Raw genomic sequence first — 23,291 nt, 5'->3', positions numbered from 1 at the left:
TTTCCTTTCTTACTCGCACGTTTTGAGGTTATGTATATGTTTGTTTCTTTTTTTCTCATCTCAAAAATGTAAACAAACTAATGCCAGTAACAGAATACACGGTCGAAACTAGTGGTAAGCTAACCGATTCATTCGATCTGGCCCGTAGGTGGGTGTGCTACCGGGATCATTAATCGGCTTCGAGAGAAAACTCCCATTTCGAAAGCGCATAATGTAGGTGGTGGTGCCAGAGATCAGATTTTTGTGACCATGTAGTTGTATCGAAGTCAAAGGCTGTTGCCGAAAGGATACCATGTACCCTAGTCCATGGCTGTGGGCCCTGTTGTTGTTGCTAGTCGTGGTGGTCAACGGCACGTCGGCTCAAAAGTCGGACGCAGCCTCATGTCCAGAACGGTGTTCTTGCCCAAAAAAACGGGTTGGAGACAAATTCACTAAAGTTAAGTGTGGCGGTGTTGACAAACTCATGACTCTCAATGACATACAGTTTGCTCAAATTTCAAATTTCACTGCTGTAACGTTTCTGTAAGTTGTACTTTACAATCATCCATTTGATGGTATCTGATTGTAGTATTTTAAAACATGCATTTGCTTTCAGTGACTTGTCGACCAATGTTATTGCTGCTTTGCCCACAAATGCCATACCAATACCTACTTTACAAAGATTGTAATGCAATTAAATCGTTAATAATTGAAATTCCATGTACCTGTATAATATCTGTTTATGTTTCAGAGATTTGACTAAAAATCTAATATCAATTATACAAGATGGAGCATTTCTGGGTACACCAAATCTTAAATTCTTGTAAGTCTTATTTTAATTACTTTTTTTTATTCTGTACAACAAAACTTATTCTAATCCAATTGAATCATAGGACATTGACTGATAACAAACTCAAAAACATATCTCAAGGCATGTTTGATGGACTCTTTGCATTGGAACAATTGTAAGTAATTTTTATTAAAACATATTCATTTTAATACAATAATGCTTGTATAATTCATCATTATAAACAGTGCTTGTCTGACTCATGATTGGGCCTGGCAAAAGTGTACAATGGACCCCTAAACTACATAATATTGGAGCAAATTTAATATACCTACTAAAAATATTTTTTGTTGTTACCTACGCTTGAATTGCACTATAATTTTTAATTTATTTTTGTTTTAATATTTTTCCAAAGCCAATATTATTGAATTATTATTGTGTTCGTGTATATGAACGTTAACAGCACTTATCTCAATTTTTCAAAGTATTTATATTTGTTCGATTTTGATTAAGAGAACAAAAATGTATAAACTATAGCGGTTATATCTAGTTATTTTAAATCTATACTTAAATAAATTAAAGTTCTCTTATTGTAGATCCACTCCCGGTTGGGCCCCTATTTTAGAATAAATCTCAGGGTCCTTGGTGATGACCAGGTATCTGGGTGGGCCAGACCGACACTGATTGTAATGTTAATATATAACTAAAAACTTAAATAGCAAATAAATGTATTAATTTTTTTGTCTTCTATGCTTATTCTAAATATGAATTTTTGGACAGGAAAATAAATAAAAATATGATCACTCAAATACCAGGCAATACATTTACTTTTTTGGTACATCTAACCAGAATGTAAGATACCATCATGAATTTTATATTATTAAAATTCTTAGAGTAAACATATTTAAATTTTCTTTCAGAGATTTATCAGAAAATCCATTAGTTTGTGACTGTGAAATAGCTGGTTTTCTTGATTGGGCTAAGAAAGTAAAACTTGGACCCAAGTCTGAATGTCATGAACCAGCTAACCTTAAAGATATATGGATTAAGAATTTACGTTTAGATATGTTAAACTGTGTTCGTCCAAAATCAAATTCACCACCAGAAATTGAAATCATTCCCAACTCAAATCTTGTAATTAGAAAATAATTCTTTGCTTATAATATATGTACTTATTTTTTTAATAAAAATATATTAGTTTTAAATGAATGACATTTTTCTAAGGTTCTTTTCGAAGGAGATTCAATAGAATTATTGTGTCAAGCTGTTGGTACAGATGCTCTTGAAGGTGTCATTTTGACATGGAACATAAGTGCGTTACGTACAAATACTTCAATTATTATTACAGATGGAGATTTTAAAAATACAGGATTAATTCAAAGGTTAAGATAATTATTTTTTTAAGTATTAGATTGAATTTTGTTTTTATTATTATATAATTGTGTCTTTGATTAATTAAATAACTAACCAAATATAACAAAAATAATTGAAAATACATATGATATATTTACTATCAAAAATAATTTGTTTCATTTATATTTAATTTTTTGCAGTAATATATCAATAGCAAAACTCAATTCAAATCATACTGGTAAATATGAATGTAAACTAAACTCTTCTAGTGGAACTCGAATACAATCAATTTCGCTAACTATTATTTCGAATAAAACTAGTTTTTGTGGAGTTGAAGGTGTGTGGTATTACTTAATTTAATAACTCATTCATATTTTCTTTTTGATTTACCATAGTAGCATAATTTAATGGTGAGATTATTTTTATAATTTTAGAGAGCAAAGATAACAAAGGAACGTATGCTTGGACTCGTACAATCTCAGATGTAATTACTGTCAAACAGTGTCAAGCAAATGAAGAAGTTGAACCCTTGGCTAGAGGTACTGTCAGTAGACATTGTAATTCAAATGGCAAATGGGATGCACCAGATACTTCAGATTGTCCTTATACAAGTCCAATTACTCGTATTTTTTATACACAATCCAAGGTAAGAAAATTATTAATTGTTTTTCTATTTAGCAAACATTTCCTGTACTCTTGTCCAATTGTGTCATCTAGTTTCCTACCAGGACTCACTTTACTAAAAGAGAAGTTTTTTCATGTAATTTATATAATAGATCACATTTTTTCCTTATTACTATTGGTAAACTTTAATTTAAAGACCTCTGTATTGTATCATTAAAAAAATTGTTATTTTAACTATTTTAGACTAATATTACTCATAAAGATAGCACGGAAACAGCTAGACAGTTATTTAACTACACAAGAGATCATTTTAATGAAATCAAAGATATCCTTGATGTTAGTTATATTGCAGATATTGTGGTTGATTATTTGGATGTAATACGCGATGAAAAATCGGTATTTTATTTTAATTATTTTAAATATATTATCTTTATTCAAAGTTAACATTGTTACTTATTTATTAGCTAGCACCAATTGTAGTGGATTTAATAAGTTTAACAGCAGAATTGCCTAAAGATTTATTATTAGCCGCTCAGAAAAATGATAAATCAACTTCTAGGCTTGTGAATGCTTTAGAAACTTCTTTGGAATTTGCTTCTACCTTAAATTCTCGATGGGTAAATTCTATTAATTTAATTTATGATTTATGTATTTATAAATATACATGATTTTTTTTTTTTTTTTTTTTTGTTTGATATGAAACACCTTTTATTTTAGACTTCAGCTATAGCGATGGAAGAATTTGTTATCACTAAAGAAAACTTTAATGGTTTGACTTGTGTTTGGGGTCGGGATGAAGATGCTCCAACTACAATGAATTCTTTGATGTGCTATGTTTATGTTAATCATACTTTTCCTCAAAATAAAGTAAATCTATATTTACTACATATTTTTATTCTATTTTTTAATATAAGGATATAATTAATTTTTAATATAAATTTTAAAAACATTTATGCTCTGTAGGTTATATAATTAATAATTATTATTTTATTTAGATTGTTGAAGCATTAATTGAAATACCAGGATCATTATTTTCAAGTGATACCAAAACTGACGTATCTAATAACAAGTTAAAGTTAGTATTTACAGTCTACGAAGATGGAAAAATGTTTCCTGAACCAATGATGTTGGCTGAAGACAATATTACTTTAATACCAACGGAAATAAAATCTTGTGTATTGGTAACAAAATTAGTTGGTATTGAAATGGAAGTTACACCTGAACCTCTTATCATAGCATTGCGTCAACCTGAAAATTATGATCGTTATTTGACAATGAGACCAAGCCCATCATGGTGGAACCCTTTAACAGGATTGTGGGATGTAAATCCAAATATTAGTTGTCAATTAGCGCATATTGGCGGTGGCATGTTAGTGTATAGATGTAATAGATTTGGTTATTTTGCATTAACTATGAGCCCAATATTAATGAATAATATTGTACCTCCAACAAACAGGTAAATTCATAACTATTATTATCATTGCTTGAATCATGAAATTTAAAAATATGTGTACAACATTATATTTTTGAAAACTAATGTTTTGTCTTAGCACTGTGAAAAAAAAAAAATTATTCGCTCATACATCAATTTATATTGGGACTTTTGTTGGAAGTACATTTCTTTTATTCTCAGCCAGTCTTTATGTAATATTAAATAGTAATATACAAATGGCTAAAAAATTGAAACACTCGCTACCTAATACTTGGTTTGCAATGGCAATGTTTTACTTAATTTATTGGTTAGTTAAATGAATATTAACTATAAAAGTTTAAAATGCTTCTGGTTTATTTAATTATTTTTATTTTAGCAATGGAATTCATCGTACTGAAAATTCAAGAACTTGCCAAATAATTGGATTGTTAATTCAATTCTTCAGTTTAGCTCCATTATTTTGGATGACAGTAACCATCAAGTATGTTATATTAATTAATAATGCTGTAATGATATACAATGTAGAAATAAAAACAATTAATTAAACACTTTTAAAAATATATAAAAATATTTTATACCTTTTTTTTTTTTTTAATGTATTTTAAATATGTTTATAATATAATCACAATAAAAAATCTAATTTTCTACTCATCGTAACTATATCAACAGAATGCATATTTAAAAATTGAATTAAATAAAAAAATAATTTTTCCATAATTTATCCAAATATTTTAGTGATGATATAAACTATTATAATATATATGTTTAATTTATATAATTGATCTTGAATTATTTTTTTTTTCTTTTAGAGTTTTATATAAACGAGTACGAAAACCTTTTCTTTCTGCTGGTACTCCATCAGATGATGGTGGTGGTATGAATATACCACATGAGGATGTTGTTATCAAGAAACCGCTTCTAGGAATTTACATGGTGGGCTGGGGTATACCAATGTTGTTGTGTGGAATGTCAAGTGCTGTTAATTTGCCTGGTTATGGAGGACATGAAGGAGATTATTGTTTTTTAAAACCAGGCCCTGCTTTTGGTTTCATTATTGTAGTTGCCTTAGTAGTTATTAGTTGTATTTTTATACTAAGTTTGTTAGTTTCTTGTGCTGCCAATGATCTTGACTCCAATGTACAGCTTTCTGAAGGTACACAAGCGACTGATTTGGAATTATTGGATCAAACCAACAGCATGGTAGAACATAATAGTTGTCGCAGTCTTACTACACCATCTAGTAAAGTAGAAGATCCTGAACAGTCACTAGTTGTTCAACTAAGGTTTTTCAATGGAACCTTATTAGGATTTTTATTGACAGTTGCAATGACTTATTTTAATGTTGGAGTTATGCACAATGCAACTATACAACTTTGGTTAGGAGTGTGGTTTGCTTGTTTCAATATATTTCAAAATTTTTTAATAATGTGGTTTTATATATTTGTAAGAAACGATGTTCAAAATGCATTTATAGAACTCAAAGAGCATCGTTGGGGAAGAAAAAAGGTTGTAGATTCAGTACGTGCCCCATCTATAAGAACTGACAGTTTCCAGTCAGTGAGGCCTAAGTCAAATAGTGAAGTTGTATCATTGCAATCATTTAGGTCACCCCAGCTACAGCTTGTTATGATGAGACATCAATTAAATACTGAGCGACAGATTGACTATTACAACCCACATCAAATAACTGTAGCAAAACGGTTTTTCAAAAAGCAACGAAAGAAACAAAATAATTTCCCTCGGCGCCCACCACTGACTTCCCCAGAACTCACTGACATTTACTATTGTCAGAATGGTAAAACCAATAACTTACGTATGGAGTTAAAACAAAATGGTGTGTTCTCAGACAGTGCCATTACTGATCATGAGTATGTTGAAGTGGATGGTCATCTACAATATCAACACAAGTATACTCAACCAAGAGATTATTCAACTGAAGAGTTTGTCACTAGTCAAATGAGTGGTGCTAGCTGTGAAGGAATTTCAGATAGTGTCACTGATTGTGGACGGAATATTAGCGAAAAAGAAACATGCAACAGTCCCCATGTGATAGTATCTGATTGTTCTAGTGCAAATCCATTGAATCATACTTATGAAACAATAACGCCAAAAAAAGAAAGATGGACTGATCCAAATAAACGAAAAAAAGATTCTAGAAAATCTCATAAAGTATCTGGTTACACTTTAGCTAAATCTAATAAATCAGACAGCGATGAAAATGATGAAACTTGTGTTTAACAAATATTTGACTGAATAAGAGACATTTTATAGTCTCATGTATATACATCATGTAAGCTATATTTTATATTTATAAACTTAAATAGTTACTAAGCATCATTATGAGTTCCAAATAATGTTTCTATATAATAATAATGTATGTTAGATTTGCCATCTAACACTACTGCAAATATTGTCAACTCAATTTTAGTAGTTTTAGTTAAAATTAATGTCTGACCATAAACGTTGTAAGGTATTTTTTCATTCAATGCTTTTTTAATATTCATAATTTTAATTGCAAATTGAGTAATATATTGCAATTTTATAGAAATCTTAATAATCACTTCGATACTCTTCAAATAGCTTAAACTAAATTTATTTTCTGTAAATTTGATTATTATTTATCTATAATTATTTGTTAGGATTTAAGCTTGACACTTTGACACTGATATTTTATTCAAAGTATATTTTATAGTTGTTTTATTATTAGTTATTAATAAATTATTGTTGGAAGATATTAGTCTATGTTATGTTAATTTGAGTTATTATTATTTTTAATTCTTGTACCTAGTATTTACAGGTAATCCAGCTGTACTACTGCCATTTTTTTGTCGTTTTCTTAAGTTAATATGAAATGAAAAAATATTTTGTATAGTCAAAAATTAAAAATTATAATCACTTTTATTTTATAGTGTATATGTATTATATTTAAATTTTAAGTGTACAAATTATTTAATAAGTGTAATTATTAATTAGTTATAATTGCATTTACTCATGAAAAAAATGTACTAATTATTTATGATTAGAAATAGAAACTAAAATGTAAGATTAATTTTGTGTGTATACGATATAAATTTAGTTATTAATCTACTTTAATTGGTTATTATTATGATCCTATTAGTAAAATATTGTTAATAATTAATTTAATTAGTTAGGAACTGGTCAAGTTAGATTAAAATGAATATTTTTTTCTTACTTTATAAAATTAAAATATCATTTAATAATTATTATTTATTACATATTGACATGAATATTTTTTAATTTTAGTATATTTTGATTTAATTTTAGTTGAAGCTCAATTAAATTAAAAAACAGGTATTGACATTTAAAAAAAACTTGACTAGCAATCTATGTGTGTAAACTGTATACTTATCAACTCGATTGTGCTTAATATTAGTTTTAAATCAATATTTATAATGTTTTCCTACTTATTAATAATTTTTTTTTATCATGAAATTTTATTGTAAATATTTATTTATAACATGTACATACTTAAATTAAAATAGTATTCATTATTCTGCAAAATAATGAATATTTGTTTTATATTATTAAATGTATGATATAACAGCATTAATATACTATGTATCCTCGTTTCTTTTTTGCCCTCTTAAATTTTTAAGATTAATACATTGTAATATAAGAAAAACTAGAAATCTCAGTACCTGACCAGAGCATGATGCTAAAGATTATATCCTAAAAAGTTAAGTACAATTTTATTTTAAAAACAGTTTTGGTTAAAGAAATTATTAGGAGGAAATATTTCAGTTTCATTCATAATATAAACGGATTTAAAAAAATCTTTTACTTTTTTTGCATGCAACAATGTTTAAATTAAGTATTTATTAATTAATTATTATTTTAAACTCATAATTTTATAGTGTGTTACAGGCAAATAGAACGAACAATGGGCGTCCTCAGATAAAGTTTTAGAGAAATCCTAAATGCTTCATATTAATATTTATTAAATTGTAACTTAATATTATTCTTCCTGTGGGATATGCTCCGCATTGTCTTCTGGGGATTGAACATTCTTACTAGCGGAGTGCAAATATTCAACATATTAATTTTTTTTACAATTTCTTTGAAAAAATATATAACCCAAAATTATTAAATCGTTGTAATTTAATTGTATTTAAACAATATAAACATATAGATACAACCAAAATTCAAATATTACAGTTCAAGCATACAAATTACAATTATTGTAACCTATTACAGATATGTCATAATATACATTCATGACATTTGTCCGTACTTAAAAATATCCGCTCATTGATAGAGGTCGTTATAATAATATATATGTATACAATACAATAATTACCATATATAAAATACAATATTCGTGACTAGATGTCTCTTATTTATTAAAAATAATAACTAATAAATGTTTTATTTAATCAATAGACAATTGATATTATCTATAATATAAAAGTAATAAGAATTGAAATACAAAATATATTATCCATCATTCAAAATGTTTAGAAATATATCCCAATATTTATATTTCCAAATTTCTTTGTGATTATCAGTCTTGACGAACATTTCCATATCTAATACATTTATTTCGTCTCATTAATACTTCTATCCACTTAAATTAAAAACAAATAATACAAACATGTAATTTTTAAATTGAACAGAATTAAAAACAAAACTAATATATTTTACAAACAATGAGATATATATAAAAAAAAAAAATTAAGAAAAAACGATAATACAATATTATATCCGTTTACAGTAATAATTAATGTTATTTACAACCGAAATAATAGGTACGGATGGTAATAATAATAATAATTTATTATAATATATGTAAAGATCTATGTGAAACACATAATAATGAAATCACGGTAAATACTGATACGGCTTTCGTCCGAAACTCTCTGAAACAGCCCACGGCGATGAGAAGACGTGTAAATATAATTTAAATAGTATATTTATATGGTATACTATCAGGTACGTCATCAGCTGCACATCTATTGACAATCGGTCCGGTCTTGAGACGATGTTTCGACGGTCCGATTCAGAAGTCCTCGCAGGAATGGTGGTGAATCGTGCAACCAAGTTTCGGCGTGGACGATAATCACCACAACATAATATTACGAAATAACAGTAATAAAGTATCGCAGTGGTATTCTCTCGAATGCACCACCGATCGGCGAACTGCAATTATATTATTTTATAATGGCACCACGAGTGGGTGTTCATGACTTAGACGACGGGAGACGGTCCCGAATCACATGTTGAAGTTGACCAGATCGTTTTCGTCAAACGACTCCTGACTGGTGGGCGGCGTGTCCAGTTGCGGCAGCCCGAAGTCCACGTACTCCTGGTTGGCCGTCACCGATAATATTTGGCCGAGGCTCTCCACCAGCTCTTCGAATACCGGTCTCTCGTTCGGGTCATAGCTCCAGCAGTCACGCATTATCATGTATCTGAGAGAGGAAGAACGTACGTGATTAGGTAATAAGTAAACTCGCGTATTATATTAGTATTAGTGCACATAAAGCCGGGTGGCTACGATCCTCGGTCAAGGGCGTATTTAGAGTTACTTCTAGGGAGTGACGACTCAAATGTTTTCTTTAATTCAGGCTCAAAATTTACAAGTAAAATTGTTGGTAATATTTAAATCAAGCGAATCTTTAATATTTGTGGTTTTTTTTTAATCTAATGCCGGATCCACTTAGAATCGATTTTGTGTAGTTCTTTTTTAACAATGGTCTGTGTATTGAATGTTACGCTTGTACTTTATTTTATTTTTCACTAAGTATGGGTGATTTGATTTCGTTATAAAATTATTTGAAATGTGTGTCTCACACAAAATCAATTCTATAAATACGGATTCAGGGGGGGGGCGATCGCCTCTTCGTCCCCCCTAAAATACGCCCATGTCCTCGATACATTTTTTAGTTAAATATATATATATATATATATAAATAAATAAATGCGTAGACTGAATTATATATTATGTGTAATGTACGACCGGTTTCGAATTGAAAATTCATCATCAGGTATATACAAAGTTAATAAAATCGCAACTCTATAAATACATAAATAAATATATATTTTTTTTTTTTTTATTTTGGTAAACTAAGTCGCACTCTAGTTATTAATATAAACAGACTATTTGAAAAAAAAAGGAAAATTGTTATAGATGTAAGTTTATAATATTTTATAATATACAAACTATATAATAAACTTTATAATATATTTTATTTAAAAATCATGTATAGATCTGAATTGGAAACAAACGCATCATTCAAACGTAAAAAAATAGATAGGTACCCTATATATATATTTTTTGTAGTTTATTATTATACTATAATAAGTATATTGTCGAAGAAAGTATAATAAATAATAATATTAATTCAAATCTGTACAATAAGTAAATGTTATTGATTCTGAGTGTAGTGATGCAAATGTGTTTTTTCACTGTCGTTTGGTAAAAACGCGACAATATATCCATTTGCAATTAGTGTTGTTCCCAAGCAGTGTAATATTTTTATTTGTAATATATTTATAAAATAAATTCATTAAAATTTTTCACAGATTATAAAAATTAATTTAAATTTAACTTTTGAGTATTATTAATTAGTAACTATATTCAAAATCAAGTGTTTGTAAAATCTCCAAAAAAATTGTTGAGCACAACACTACCTATAACATTATCAACTTTTTTTTTAATACCTAAAAATAATCAGTATTTTTCATGAGCGGTATTAACCTGTTAAGAACCCTAATTTCTTTTTTTAAAAAATCGGAACCCTTAAAAAAATTAATTTAATAATCTAAATTGGATCCGAAAAACCTAATAGGTTTCAGTCCCTGACCACAATATACACCTAATAATATGATATACTGCATAGGCAGTTCAACGATTTTCAACTGATGGTTTAAGAATAGGTAATAAATTTGATATTTATTATTGTGTCTTCTTTCTATTTGTTTTTAATAAGTATACGATAATCATCAAATAATCATAATAATAAATAACAAACTGTCTACCAAATGCAAAAACCTATATATTCAAGATAACGCACTCGTCACTTATTTTTTGATGGTTTAGTGAATCATAAAATACCTCAAGTCGCTTTTGTTATTATATGGTATACAACAGTGCATTGGAAGTTTGAAATAGTGTGTGCACTAAACTTAACTTTACTTTAATCCGTGGTTTTACTATCCCTAACTAAAAATGTATACTTAATTGATTAACTTATGTACGCGTGTGACCATAATGTTTATAATGTTTTATATATTGTCAAAGTTATTATGACGTAGTTACAGGCGCGGATCCAGATTAATTATTAGAGAGGGAGCGCCATTTTATACTGTGGACAAAATATAATATATTCAATTAATAATTCAATAATTTTATCGATAATTCTATAATATTATAAGTATTACCGTTTACAATAAATAGGAATAAACATTCAACTTAAATTTTTTTAAAAAATAGGTACCTATATTGAAAAGAAAACTTTTTATTTAAGAACAATAAAAAAAATATTAAATATGAAATTAAATTAAAAATTATAGAGCGAAATTTAATTTTCTTTTGGTTTTTGAAACATGTCAATGCATAATGGCTATAAAAATAATATAATTTTTATCATTGCTTGACATATAATAATATAATTTTTTTTTCGTTTTGTTTCGTGACATTTGGGGGAGACCATCGCTCCCATGCCCCCCTTGTATCCGCGCTTGCGTAATTATTATAAGCAGTAATCCAAATACTGATTGTGCATATAAAATACGCAAATACTCTAGATGCGTAGTTATATTTTTCTGTTTAAAAATACCAGTGGCGTATTTAGAAACTTTTTTTTGGAGGGGGAAATCATACTTAATAGTGAAATAATTTTGTGATCGCATTAATCGTATTTTATATTACTTTATGTTGCGCATAGATTAGGGTGACCATATTAGGAATACAAAAAAACGAGACAGCTATTACTTCCCCCTCTTCCCCAAATAAAAAACCTCATCCATATACATTCACACATATACACACAAATCTCGAGAGTTAAAGTCCAAATCTCTGTCATATCATAAACAATTATTTTCTTTTTACTTTACTCTCTTTTAGTAATATAACCTAAATAATAAAATATTCTCTTTTAATTATTATTAAATTATTAAATCGGTAATTTTATAGTTCGTCGGCATCGGGACTTGAAGCTCGTTCCACGAAAACTTTTATCTGTTATTTCTAACTTAAGTTTCATATTTTAAGTATACGAGTAAAACTGTTTTATATTTTTTCATACATAGATATTTTATTTACAAGCATTAATAACTTATATAATAAATCATAAGGCAATAACGGGATAAAAAGCGTTCCATTCGAAGTTTATCGGAACAACGGGACGTGATGATAAAAAAAGGGGCAATCCCGTTTTAAACGGGACGTCTGGTCACCCTAGTATAGATGTCTAATGCATACTGGCAACTGACAAGATGGTTGTATCCGAATTGGGTTCCGAATTTAAAATTACTACACTAGTTGGGTCCCGGATTTTTATAGATACTACACTAGTTCCTGAATATTTTTTGGTAAGTATTACATTATACTAACATTTTTCTTCCCATTTTAACAGACTTAGGACTGTCTATGATATATTTAGACCACAGGTATGGTTAAAAATGTTTTATAGTTTTTTTTTTTGTTTTTTAGTTTCTTTTCCATTAATTTTTATTTTTATTATTTAATGATTTTAACATTTTTAATATTTTTTAATTTACTTATATTATATAATATAAGCTATAATTATATTATATAATATGTATTTTTATACTTGATTTTTAATATTTTTAATATATTTTCTAACACAATTTTAATCATTTATATTTTAATGGAAAAGAAATTAAAAAAAATAAATAAAAACTATGAAAAACATTTTTAACCATACCTGTGGTCTAAATATATCATAGACAGTCCTAAGTCTATTAAAATGGGAAGGAAATTGTTAGTATAATGTAGTACTTACCAAAAAATATTTATCAGTAGTACATATTAAATGATGAGCTGACAAAAGCTTTAATACTTTATAAATAATAATGCCATATTGGTGATATAGTTATTTATTGATCCCACCACCGTCCCACATTATATTCACATTACAATCGTGTTAGTGTGAATAAATGTTAAAAAATTGGTACCTGGAGTTTATTTTTAATTTTAGACTTGTAATACTAATCAGATTCTAAGCTTTATTGTAAATTCATAAATAGAAATAGTCACGTTTATTTCGTATAGGGAAAGGGAAAATATGGCAATGGTATTTGTTTTAAGTAACAATTTTTTCCTCTGAGAAGTGTGGCGTAATATTTCGGACTGCAAATTTCGACAATAATACATTTTCTTGCGAATTTTGATTTAACAATGATGCCAACGTTTTCTTTTATACTACCTGCCATTTTTAATTAAAGTATATATGTGTGTACTTGTATTTCGGTTAAAAAATGAAAATAGCATTTGTAAAAATAATATTTTTGGATTGCAACCTGTATATATGAGATTTTACTGCTGCATATTCACAACGTTCCATTAAAACCATATTACTAAAAACACGGTTACTTACATATCCAGAGAACAGCACGACGGTTTCTCCATGCGATGTCCGCTCTGCAGCAGATTGAATAATTGTTCTATATTAGGCACGGAAGGATAAGGCGTACCGCCCAAAGTCATAATTTCCCACAGCAGTACTCCGTAAGACCACCTATGAGGACAGAAGAAAAAAAATTTCTAAATTTACAAATCCCGATTATATATAAAATGAAATAGCAATTGTTACAAGTAAGTATAACAAAATATAATTCTGAAATGTATAAATGCTATAAGAATGAAAATTAAGGTACACATAGTGTTATATATTTGGTTTTCATTTGTTTTTAATATGTGCAATGTGTTGTAGTATTGTAATGATGTAGGTACGTACAATAATGTTGTACTAATCCGTCAATGAAATAAACGTACATATAATATTGAATTGTACGGTTCATCTTCAGGGAAATATTTTTACACCAAAGCTTTACCCAATTACATACGCATATGTGTATATATTATATTAACTCTAATTCGCTTATTTTTTTTACACATTTGGATAATGTGTTCATAATTAGATTAACATTACATTTAAGTTTATATATACATACACCCACGCATTATATATGCATATATATATATATATATATATAAATGTTAAATGTTTTTTTCTTGAAGATTTAATATATTTTTAAGATTATAGGAATAATAAATGTTTTACAAAAATGTGACAGTGAGATTTTTAGTAATTTCTATCTCCACGGAAATTAGTTTTTTTTATAGTATTTTGGCTAACCTAAAAATCAACTGGATCATTTGCCAACTTTTTCTTATTAAAATGTTTACTTACACGTCGGACTGAGTTGTGTAAACCCTGTGAAATAAGGCTTCTGGTGCCATCCATTTTACTGGAAGTCTTCCATCGGTCGTTTTCCTATAATATTCTTGATCTTGAATGTCTCTAGCCAAACCGAAATCAGCAATTTTCATAACAAAATCTTCGCTTACCAATACATTTCTTGCAGCTAAATCTCTATGAATACACTATAACAAACAAAAAAAAACATTATTACATCAATTAATAATAGGTAAAAACAATGAAATTGAAAATTATTGTTACAAATCTATATATTATAGAAAAGATACTTTTCTTCTTTTTTATGTAAACATCTATATGATTATTTTGGTACAATTATTTATCGAATTTAATTTAATTATTTAACTAAATTATTTAACTAAAATAAGATTATGGTTAAGATTCTGGCTTACCTTTCGGGATGCTAAATACTCCATTCCTCTGGAAACTTGATATGCAAACGATACGAGGTCCTTTTGCGTCAATGTGTCTTTCAAATTCGAACCAATCGCTGGTTCATACCCAGATGACGGTCTGTGCTGTCTCAAGAAATCTCGAAGATTACCATGTAATGCAAATTCTACCAGCACATACAACGGACCGTCTTGTGTACAACATCCCAATAGGTTTATGATATTCATATGTTTTCCAATCACTTTCATCATTTCCATTTCAGACACTAAATCCATCATTTCAGTATCACTGTGCCCATCTGTACATATGAAATATAAAATTAAGGATATCGTTTAAAATGTTGTTTTACGAAAAACTTGTTATTATTAACATTTTTATTTCTCAATAATATTAACCTTTTAACATTTTTACTGCTACGGTGGTCATTTCATTCTCAATTAAATAAGCTTCACCCCGCAAGACTTTCCCGAATGCACCTTCACCAAGTGTTTTTCCCAATGATAAATTATCTCTTGGAACTTCCCAAATGGGATCAAGTGGTAATTCGTATTCGAACGGACACCCTTGGTCCAATTTTGTGTATTTACATTTTTGTTTTTCGATTTTCACTAACGGCATTAACTGAAAAAAATGATCACAATAATTATTATAAAGTTTTTTTCCATCATTGAATCATATAGTGAAAGTTGAGTAGTAAAATATTATGTATGATAGATGTAATAATATTTAAGATGAAATTTAATAAAAAAAAATAAAATAATTATATTTACTCACCAATGCTTCATTTGCATCAGCCATTTGTTTTTCGATGATAATTTTTTTAGTCCACTGAGTGATCATTGCATTTCTAGCCGATTCTCTAGCGACTAATTCTTTTAGTTTTTCCCTCTTTCTCTGACTACACACTAACATTGCGACGCACACAGCAATTACTAGTACAAAACTAATACCCAGCGCAGCTAATTGATAAGTTTGTAATTGAAAGGCTTTAATTTTTACTGGATCTTCTAGTTCTGAAAAGATTATCATTACATTGACCAATCATAATATTTTTAATTTATTTTTTTTTTTTTTTTATCTAAATTACTAACCGTTGACCACTTTTAAATAAGCGCTTGCGTAGCTCATGCCTAGATTGTTAGCCGCCACGCATGTGTACCATCCTTCGTCTAAATATGTGACATTGAACAGCTGCAACACTTCTGGGATCCCGGAGTCAGTGTTGTTCTGCAATGGATAAAAGTACAAACAAGAATTAGAACCAACGAACGTACATTGCTATCGTGTATAGAATCCGCAAAAGTGGCCCAATAAAAAATAAAGCGAATAACAAATGCAAAAATTATGGTTAATGGTTAAGCGTATAAAATATATAGCGTGTTAAGTTAAAAAAAAAAAGCTCCGTTTCTTCCCAAGCATACCTCAACCTTCACCAAGGATGTTAAATTTAAGTTGTCAATATTCTCCTCTGGGATTTCCCCAATATACCATCCGATGTATGGATGCAAGTCGGACAACACTTTGCACGTCATAGCCCCAGAACTACCCAACACCAATGTGAGGTTTTGAGGTGGCTCCGTAAACACCGGACGATGGTGTAACCGCTCTAAAAGAAAAACAGGTAGACACATGAAACAACCGACACATGATGCGTTTCACTTTTCAAGCTTCCACCCCCAAAAATAATAGTGCACATTTTCATATAAAGCTCCAAAACCATCCGAACACCAACCAATCAACCAACCGACCAACCATATTGTATAGCATGCCACCGATTTCCAAAACGTTTGGCTTTCGGTACCTGTTTGAGAATGCCATTTTTTAAATTATTCTCGGTGACGTTCACAACACTGGCATTATGATAAAACCATTCCATGTATGGCTCAAGATCGGCGTACGGGTTGCATTCGAACGACACATTAGAGTACACCAAAGCGGTAATATTTTGTGGTTGACCGTCTTTTATGTAGGGCTTATGTGCATATCTTTCTATTTTTTTAGGGTCGTATTCATAAAGTTAGTTTCCAGGTTTTCGTGTACAGTAAATTTTATAATTTGTATAATGTCGTATAAAGTTCACAATTACTTACCGACCACATCGACTTTGTACGTAAATTCAATACATCCGTTCTTGTTGCACACTTTGCACGTGTAGTTGCCGGAATCCCCTTTGACCAGATCTTCAAACACTATGCCCCATTGCGAGTACCTGACTGTGCCCATAATGCGTTGGACCGGCGTCTGTCCGTCCTTGTACCAAGTTACGTTTGGAGTAGGATTACCTGCACAGAATAAGTGATATAATAAAAAATATTAACTAACGATTTATTGTTGTCGGTTGTAAGTGCGTCCGTGTATTAAACAATAAACAATATTAAACAACAATACTATAATGTTGAAACGAATATTCACTGAACATTTTCAACGGATAAACTTGAGACGTACCTTCGGCTGTGCACTTCAATCTCAACATATTTCCAGCAGGCTTAGCGACCACCCTGTGCATATTATCGATTTTTGTAAATTTTGGAGCCGTGGAGTCTTCCGCTGCATCATAATAACCAGTTTTCCCATGATGGTCAACAGTTTCTCCATCATCTCCTTTTTCCGATTCTTGATCATTGTCATCGGTATCTTTAAATTGATAAGATGAAACAATTATAAACTTCGTATACACTAATATGTAACAAGCTTTTTGTTAAATATAGAATGCATCATACTTTTCACCACGTCTAATTTAGCTCCAGCCATTATAGGAGTTTTGGTTCCATTGATGTAACACGCATACCACCCAATATCGTCGATTTTAATGTTTTCGAGTATCAACACACCATTAAACAATTTAACCTATAGACAGTTTAATTTTATGTATTTTTTTGTATGTTATGTTTATTAATATTTTATTTTATACTCATATTTAAAGTATTGACACCAACTTACATTGTTGTGATTCATCATTTTTTCGTAACGGACTAGTTCTTCGGTATATATGTCTTGTGGGCTCGTTTCGTTCAAGAAGTACCAATCGATCCTTCCGTGATGCAAGTCGGAAGGCTTGCAAGTAAACACAGCCGTGTCCCCTGATTTTAACGTTAGATTTTGAGGATATTCGACCAAAATCGGTAATTTGTTTTTGTCCGCTATAATTTAATTTTGCAAATTATTTTTGGTCTGTAATTGGTCGATTTTGTTATTTACCATAAATGTCCACGTGAAATTTATGTTGGATGGAACCGAAATCGTTTTTCACCACACATGTATAACTACCAGCATCTGATAGTTTTACTCGATTTAAAGTGTAATTTACGAGTATGCTCTCTTCGACGAGTAATACATTATTCTTAAACCAAGAAATCATTAACGGAGAAGTACCTGCAATCAAAGAGAATCCTTATACATTATTTTGTTTATTTTTACCGATTATCATTGTGATAGCGATACACTACAGGTATCAAAAATTTCTTGAATACATATTATGTAAATCGATGTTGAAAATGAATATACTTACTCTCGACCGGACAACTCAGGGTTCGAGTATCGTCTATTAATAGCACTATATTGTTATCCATGTATGGTTTATCGATGAATTTAGGTTTGGTACCATCCCTTCGGTGTGACAGAGACTGCGGTGCTGTTACTTTCAACGGTTTCCCCGATGCCTCCGAAATTTTATACGTAATCAGAGTAATATTACGCCATTTAGAAAAGAACCCGTTCTCAGTCGAACCACTGATCAAACACGCGTACCGTCCTTGATCGGAATGCTTTACGTTTTTAAAACGTAACCTATACAATATGATCATGTGTTAATATAGGAATTTTTAAAATTTAAAAAACTTTTTCGAATAATTATTATATACCATTGCGATTTCTTCAATGGTAATATGTTCGGAGAATCGATTGATGTTTCATCTTCTGATTCTTTTGTCCATTGTACCTTGGTGATTTTTTTGGCTTCTGAATAATCACATTTTATCTCCAAACGTTCGCCTTCTACAGCAGATATATTACCTACCTCATCTAAAATTAATAAAATTAATTATTAATATAATTACTTTTATTGATAAATTAGAAATATAGTCAAAACTCTTTAAATATGAGTACTATATATAAGTGCCTAAATGTTGTTATTTGTTTTATTAAAAATATTTTTTATTTTAGTAATAAGTGTATTATAATATATTACATTTTAGAATGTGGATGAGATAAAGGATAGAACATGATTGCGCACGTTTGTCCTTTTTGGCAATACGATTGCGTACGTTTGTAGAGGGGTAATAAAAAGGTGGGTATGAAAAATAAATAAACACGATTGCGTATGAAATTGTATGCAAAGTTGTCAAATTTACTAATTTCACCATATTATATCTAATATAAACTACATATATTAATAATAATACATATACTAATATATATATACTTAATATATACTAATACATATACGGTTCTATAATAGTTCATATAAAAATTTAATAATAAAATAATAAATTAAATGAGGATAGCAAAATAAAAGTAATAAATAAATAAATAAAATCGACAGTTTTTAATTGAATGAAATTATTGTTAATAAATCATTTGAAAATGCTTAAATTTGGATTCCTTGACATCTATAACCTACTACTTTTACTGAAATTCGGAAAATACCGTATAATATAACGGAAATAACGAAATTTCGTTATATGTGATATATTTGATATCATTAAGAATAAACATAGGTAATTAAAGGAATAAAACACAAAGTATTTATTAACTTTTTTAAGTTGTCTCGTACTAATGGCATCAATATCTATACGGCATCAACGTTTAAAATTTCATACGTAATCGTTAGTTAAAAATCAGGTAAAATCGCACGGAATCGTGAAGCTTAAAAAGATATCGCCTGTAACGAACGTACGCAATCGTGTTTTACCCGAGATAAATATTGATATTGGTATTTTAACAGATGATGTGGGTGAATCCTCTATGTGTCTGTTTCATATGTAAAGCCCCTCCAAGTTAATAACCGAAATTATTCCTATGAATATTTGTATCTATAGCATGTACATATAAAATTTAGAATATCAACAATAAAATTCACGCTTTGAAAATAATTTTATTTCGTTGTCTTTTAATCATGAGTTTGAGACATTAATTTTTAACATGAATATGAAAACATATTTATGAAATATGAAATGTTGGTATCACGTTAAATAAACCTCATTAGTAAAACAAATATTTTTCTGCAATTCAAGCAAATTAAATTTTTATTTTTATGATTTACTAAAATTTCATGCACCTTTTTTAGGCTGAACTTACGCCAGCGACTCGTTAAAACTAGAATAATTAACCTAACTGTCATAACATATTAAAAATAGTCAACTGGCTCATAAAATGTTTGCAATTTTTTCGTTGTGATATTTTTAACCAACACTCGGTTACACCTTTAACAAATTCTAGTCGGGTCCTCTTTAAAGATTATACGAAAACGTCATTTGAATGCAAGAACAGTTTTAACTCGTTAGAGGTCGACTTCGTTTGGTATACAACGACTTAATTTCTAAGAACATATTAATGTGATCAAGTATCGACCACGATAGCATGCAAAACAAAATTATTATTACGATGATAATAACCCTTTGGTCGGGCGTAATATTATGACGTTAGAGTTGAACACATTTTTTTTCAGTAAAACCCCAATGGCCGAACTTCCTGAACGTATTTATAAACTGCGACCCTTCAATTTCAAAATATAAGTTTCATAAAAAAAAAAAAAAAAAATCATAAAAGAATCAAATGGTCACGTAATTCCGTTCGTTCGATTCTGGACTCACTCCAAAGGTCATTGTGGACTACTAACCTTTAGTGTTCGAATATGTTTAATGGAATATGAACACGCCATAGTTTTGTTATTTTATGTTTTATTTTAAATACACCACACATACTACTATACCTAATAATTATACGTTTTATATGCGTATGTGTACGAATGTGTTTATTATGTACGATTTATATATTATGTACGTGCACTATTTTACGGTCAATTTCCAAATTCTGTAGCCATCTAACTTTTGTTTTGTCCCGGTTTGGGCCCATTGCAATTACACAGAGAATCCGTCGCAAGCGAATAACGCGAATTGGCGCCAGTTATAGATTGTAATAATTTTAACGGATATACATCACCGTCACTATTATATGTAGTTGTACGTCTGAGACGTTTTTCTGGCTGTGATATTATATGAATCATACACATGTTACACATGTATATGTGTGTGGATTTCCTCAGAATACTGTGACTAATACGATTTGAAAAAAATAAATATACTAAAATCTGCCTGCCCGTTTTGATTTATAAATTTACTTTAGTATTCAGAAAGTAATTTCACCACTACACCAGTAAGTATATAATATATGAATGGGAATATATTTTATTTTCCGTCAAACATTATGCAATATTTAATTGAAGTAAATGTCGCATAGACAAACATTTATTGAACGATGATTTTTTTGGTTACTTAATTTATTTACATTTTAAATTCTAAGTAAAATGAGGAATGTGTTGGTTTACCATGATGTGGTTTTTTTTTGTATGTCTGCATACACAAATTGAACCAGCAGGATTGCTCCAATCGTCACCAAATAAAAAGTAAAAGATAGAAAATTAGTTTTAGTTGGCACTTGAAAGGAGATTATTTTACGAGTTTTTCAAAATTCTTCTTAAAAATTACGAAAAAAAAAAAGCTGAACTATATAAAAAACAGCAACATTTACGTCATACCGGTTTTGGACAAAATTGCATTTTTGTTTTCATCGTAATTAATAAATAATCATAGACTCAAAATTTCCATTGAATATTTATAACATAATTTGCTAACTGTGAAATTAATATAAAAATAATAGGTAATATAATTTTTAAAATAATTTATACTCAAGGCTTAAAAATTGAGTACATGATTTTTCATAAGATTTTCTTAGTAGATTAAAAATTAATTACTAGAATATTTCAGTGAATTTTCATTAAACGATTATAGTTATTTAGTTAAAAAACATTTTATAGTTTCGAAATATTTTAATGAAATGCCAAATAAATAAATGCCATTTATAGGAACTTGATATGTTCAACTTTCCTAAGGTTTAGATGTCTTTTTTTTTTTTGCAAAAAATAGAACACTTTAATTTCAACATAATTTATTAAGATATTTAAATCATTATAACAATATTCATCCATTCTAGTATCTATCCCAGTAATGCCCAACCCGCAACCCGCGTGCCACATGTAACCCGCGAAAGTATTCAATGTAGCCCGTTACAATTTTTTTTTTAAATAAAACTAAATATTAAATAAAAAAGTAAAATTATTATAAAATAGGTTTTTTTTTTAAATTTTTTGATTTTATATTCGAACATTTCCCAGGAGAAAAATTACGATATAACCCATACACTTAAAAGAGCGTACTGATCAAATTAATGTGTACCTACAGTATGTACCTCAATCTATAATTTCTGTAGTAGTCAATAAAATATTTGAAAATCAATTCGATATATACCTACATGTATATTGTATACCTACTATGAGTAAAAAAATAACATTATTAGATTAATATTGATATTATTCGTACTTTTATATTTGGTAGCCCGCCCTTAGAAAATTGTTTACCAATGTGGCCCACCGAGGAAAAAAGGTTGGACATCACTAATCTACCCGATCGTGGAGTTTCATCCGACCAAGGAGTTTCTTCCTTTTTTATATTGTTTTAACAAATCAAATAATACTACGAGTACGTAACACTTTACCTTCAATTATAATAATTTTCGAATGAGCCGGCAAGCAAAATCCTTGGACTACGAAAAATATTACCACCAAAATGGCTGTCGGCAATGTTTTCAATGGGATCGAGCTATTGATCATTTTTCTGAAACAAAAATATAATAAAATATTATACTTTAAGAAGAACAGTCTTCACATGGGCCAGTAACGTAACGATATTATAAAGAGCTTAAATAAGAAAACGGTTATTTCAGGCCCAATAGATGTGCAAGACCACTCGAGTCGTGTGTGGCGCGTTCAAGTGGAGGGGAGGACCTCGATCAGATTGGTTTCTTCCGTCTGTTCCTTTTATCTCAATTTACATTCGGCCCTATACTCAATTATTGTCTCCTCCACACGAAACGGGACCAGTTGAGAATATCGAGACGTTGTATCTGCTCTCTCCGTTAATAAAACGACTATTAAACGATTAGGAGCGGTCTATACAGAGCACTTCAATGCATGTTTTACAGGATCGAAGATGTAAGTTTTGATAATTGAGTAAAAAAAAACAAC

At 29.2% G+C, this 23,291-nt stretch overlaps 2 protein-coding genes across 5 annotated transcripts in view; one reads left to right on the top strand and one right to left on the bottom strand.

Moving 5' to 3' along the window:
* The first annotated feature begins 20 nt into the window (after nt 1–20).
* LOC112687921 (adhesion G protein-coupled receptor A2) lies at nt 21–6,742 on the top strand. The gene is made up of 16 exons (XM_025560909.1): nt 21–522; nt 596–664; nt 731–802; nt 873–944; nt 1,547–1,618; nt 1,687–1,900; nt 1,991–2,148; nt 2,320–2,456; nt 2,554–2,765; nt 2,987–3,139; nt 3,208–3,360; nt 3,461–3,610; nt 3,739–4,199; nt 4,294–4,482; nt 4,552–4,656; nt 4,985–6,742. The coding sequence occupies exons 1-16, from the start codon at nt 293–295 to the stop codon at nt 6,411–6,413; spliced, it is 3,876 nt and encodes a 1,291-aa protein (XP_025416694.1). The 5' UTR covers nt 21–292; the 3' UTR covers nt 6,414–6,742.
* Nucleotides 6,743–8,865: 2,123 nt separating this feature from the next.
* Nucleotides 8,866–23,291, bottom strand: part of LOC112687883 (fibroblast growth factor receptor homolog 1-like) — an 87,537-nt gene continuing 73,111 nt past the window's right edge. For 2 of the 4 annotated variants that reach the window (XM_025560852.1, XM_025560854.1), the window contains exons 2-17: nt 22,763–22,881; nt 18,853–19,012; nt 18,501–18,778; nt 18,191–18,364; nt 17,933–18,132; nt 17,713–17,839; nt 17,438–17,626; nt 17,083–17,274; nt 16,794–16,981; nt 16,084–16,219; nt 15,767–16,005; nt 15,388–15,613; nt 14,992–15,290; nt 14,573–14,766; nt 13,757–13,897; nt 8,866–9,604 (exon numbers count right to left, since the gene is read on the bottom strand). In XM_025560852.1, coding sequence (XP_025416637.1) covers nt 9,406–9,604; nt 13,757–13,897; nt 14,573–14,766; nt 14,992–15,290; nt 15,388–15,613; nt 15,767–16,005; nt 16,084–16,219; nt 16,794–16,981; nt 17,083–17,274; nt 17,438–17,626; nt 17,713–17,839; nt 17,933–18,132; nt 18,191–18,364; nt 18,501–18,778; nt 18,853–19,012; nt 22,763–22,881 — 3,061 coding nt within the window. In that variant the 3' untranslated portion in view covers nt 8,866–9,405. Of the gene's footprint in view, nt 9,605–13,756; nt 13,898–14,572; nt 14,767–14,991; nt 15,291–15,387; nt 15,614–15,766; nt 16,006–16,083; nt 16,220–16,413; nt 16,599–16,793; nt 16,982–17,082; nt 17,275–17,437; nt 17,627–17,712; nt 17,840–17,932; nt 18,133–18,190; nt 18,365–18,500; nt 18,779–18,852; nt 19,013–21,536; nt 21,642–22,762; nt 22,882–23,291 lie in introns of those variants that run through there. The other 2 variants (XM_025560853.1, XM_025560855.1) reach the window with 2 other exon arrangements.

This window comes from Sipha flava, unplaced genomic scaffold (genome assembly GCF_003268045.1).
Source record: "Sipha flava isolate LNK unplaced genomic scaffold, YSA_version1 36_pilon_pilon, whole genome shotgun sequence".
In the NCBI taxonomy this organism is placed as follows: Eukaryota; Metazoa; Arthropoda; class Insecta; order Hemiptera; family Aphididae; genus Sipha; species Sipha flava.
The sequence above is the reverse complement of the archived record's forward strand: the minus strand, read 5'-3'. Positions and strand labels throughout refer to the sequence as shown.

Excerpts from the sequence above, each read along its gene's own strand:
- LOC112687921 (XM_025560909.1), top strand. The coding sequence starts at position 293 with ATGTACCCTAGTCCATGGCTGTGGGCCCTGTTGTTGTTGCTAGTCGTG. Across the intron at positions 803-872 it reads ACACCAAATCTTAAATTCTT|GACATTGACTGATAACAAAC; the intron begins GTAAGTCTTATT and ends ATTGAATCATAG. Across the intron at positions 1,619-1,686 it reads TTGGTACATCTAACCAGAAT|AGATTTATCAGAAAATCCAT; the intron begins GTAAGATACCAT and ends ATTTTCTTTCAG.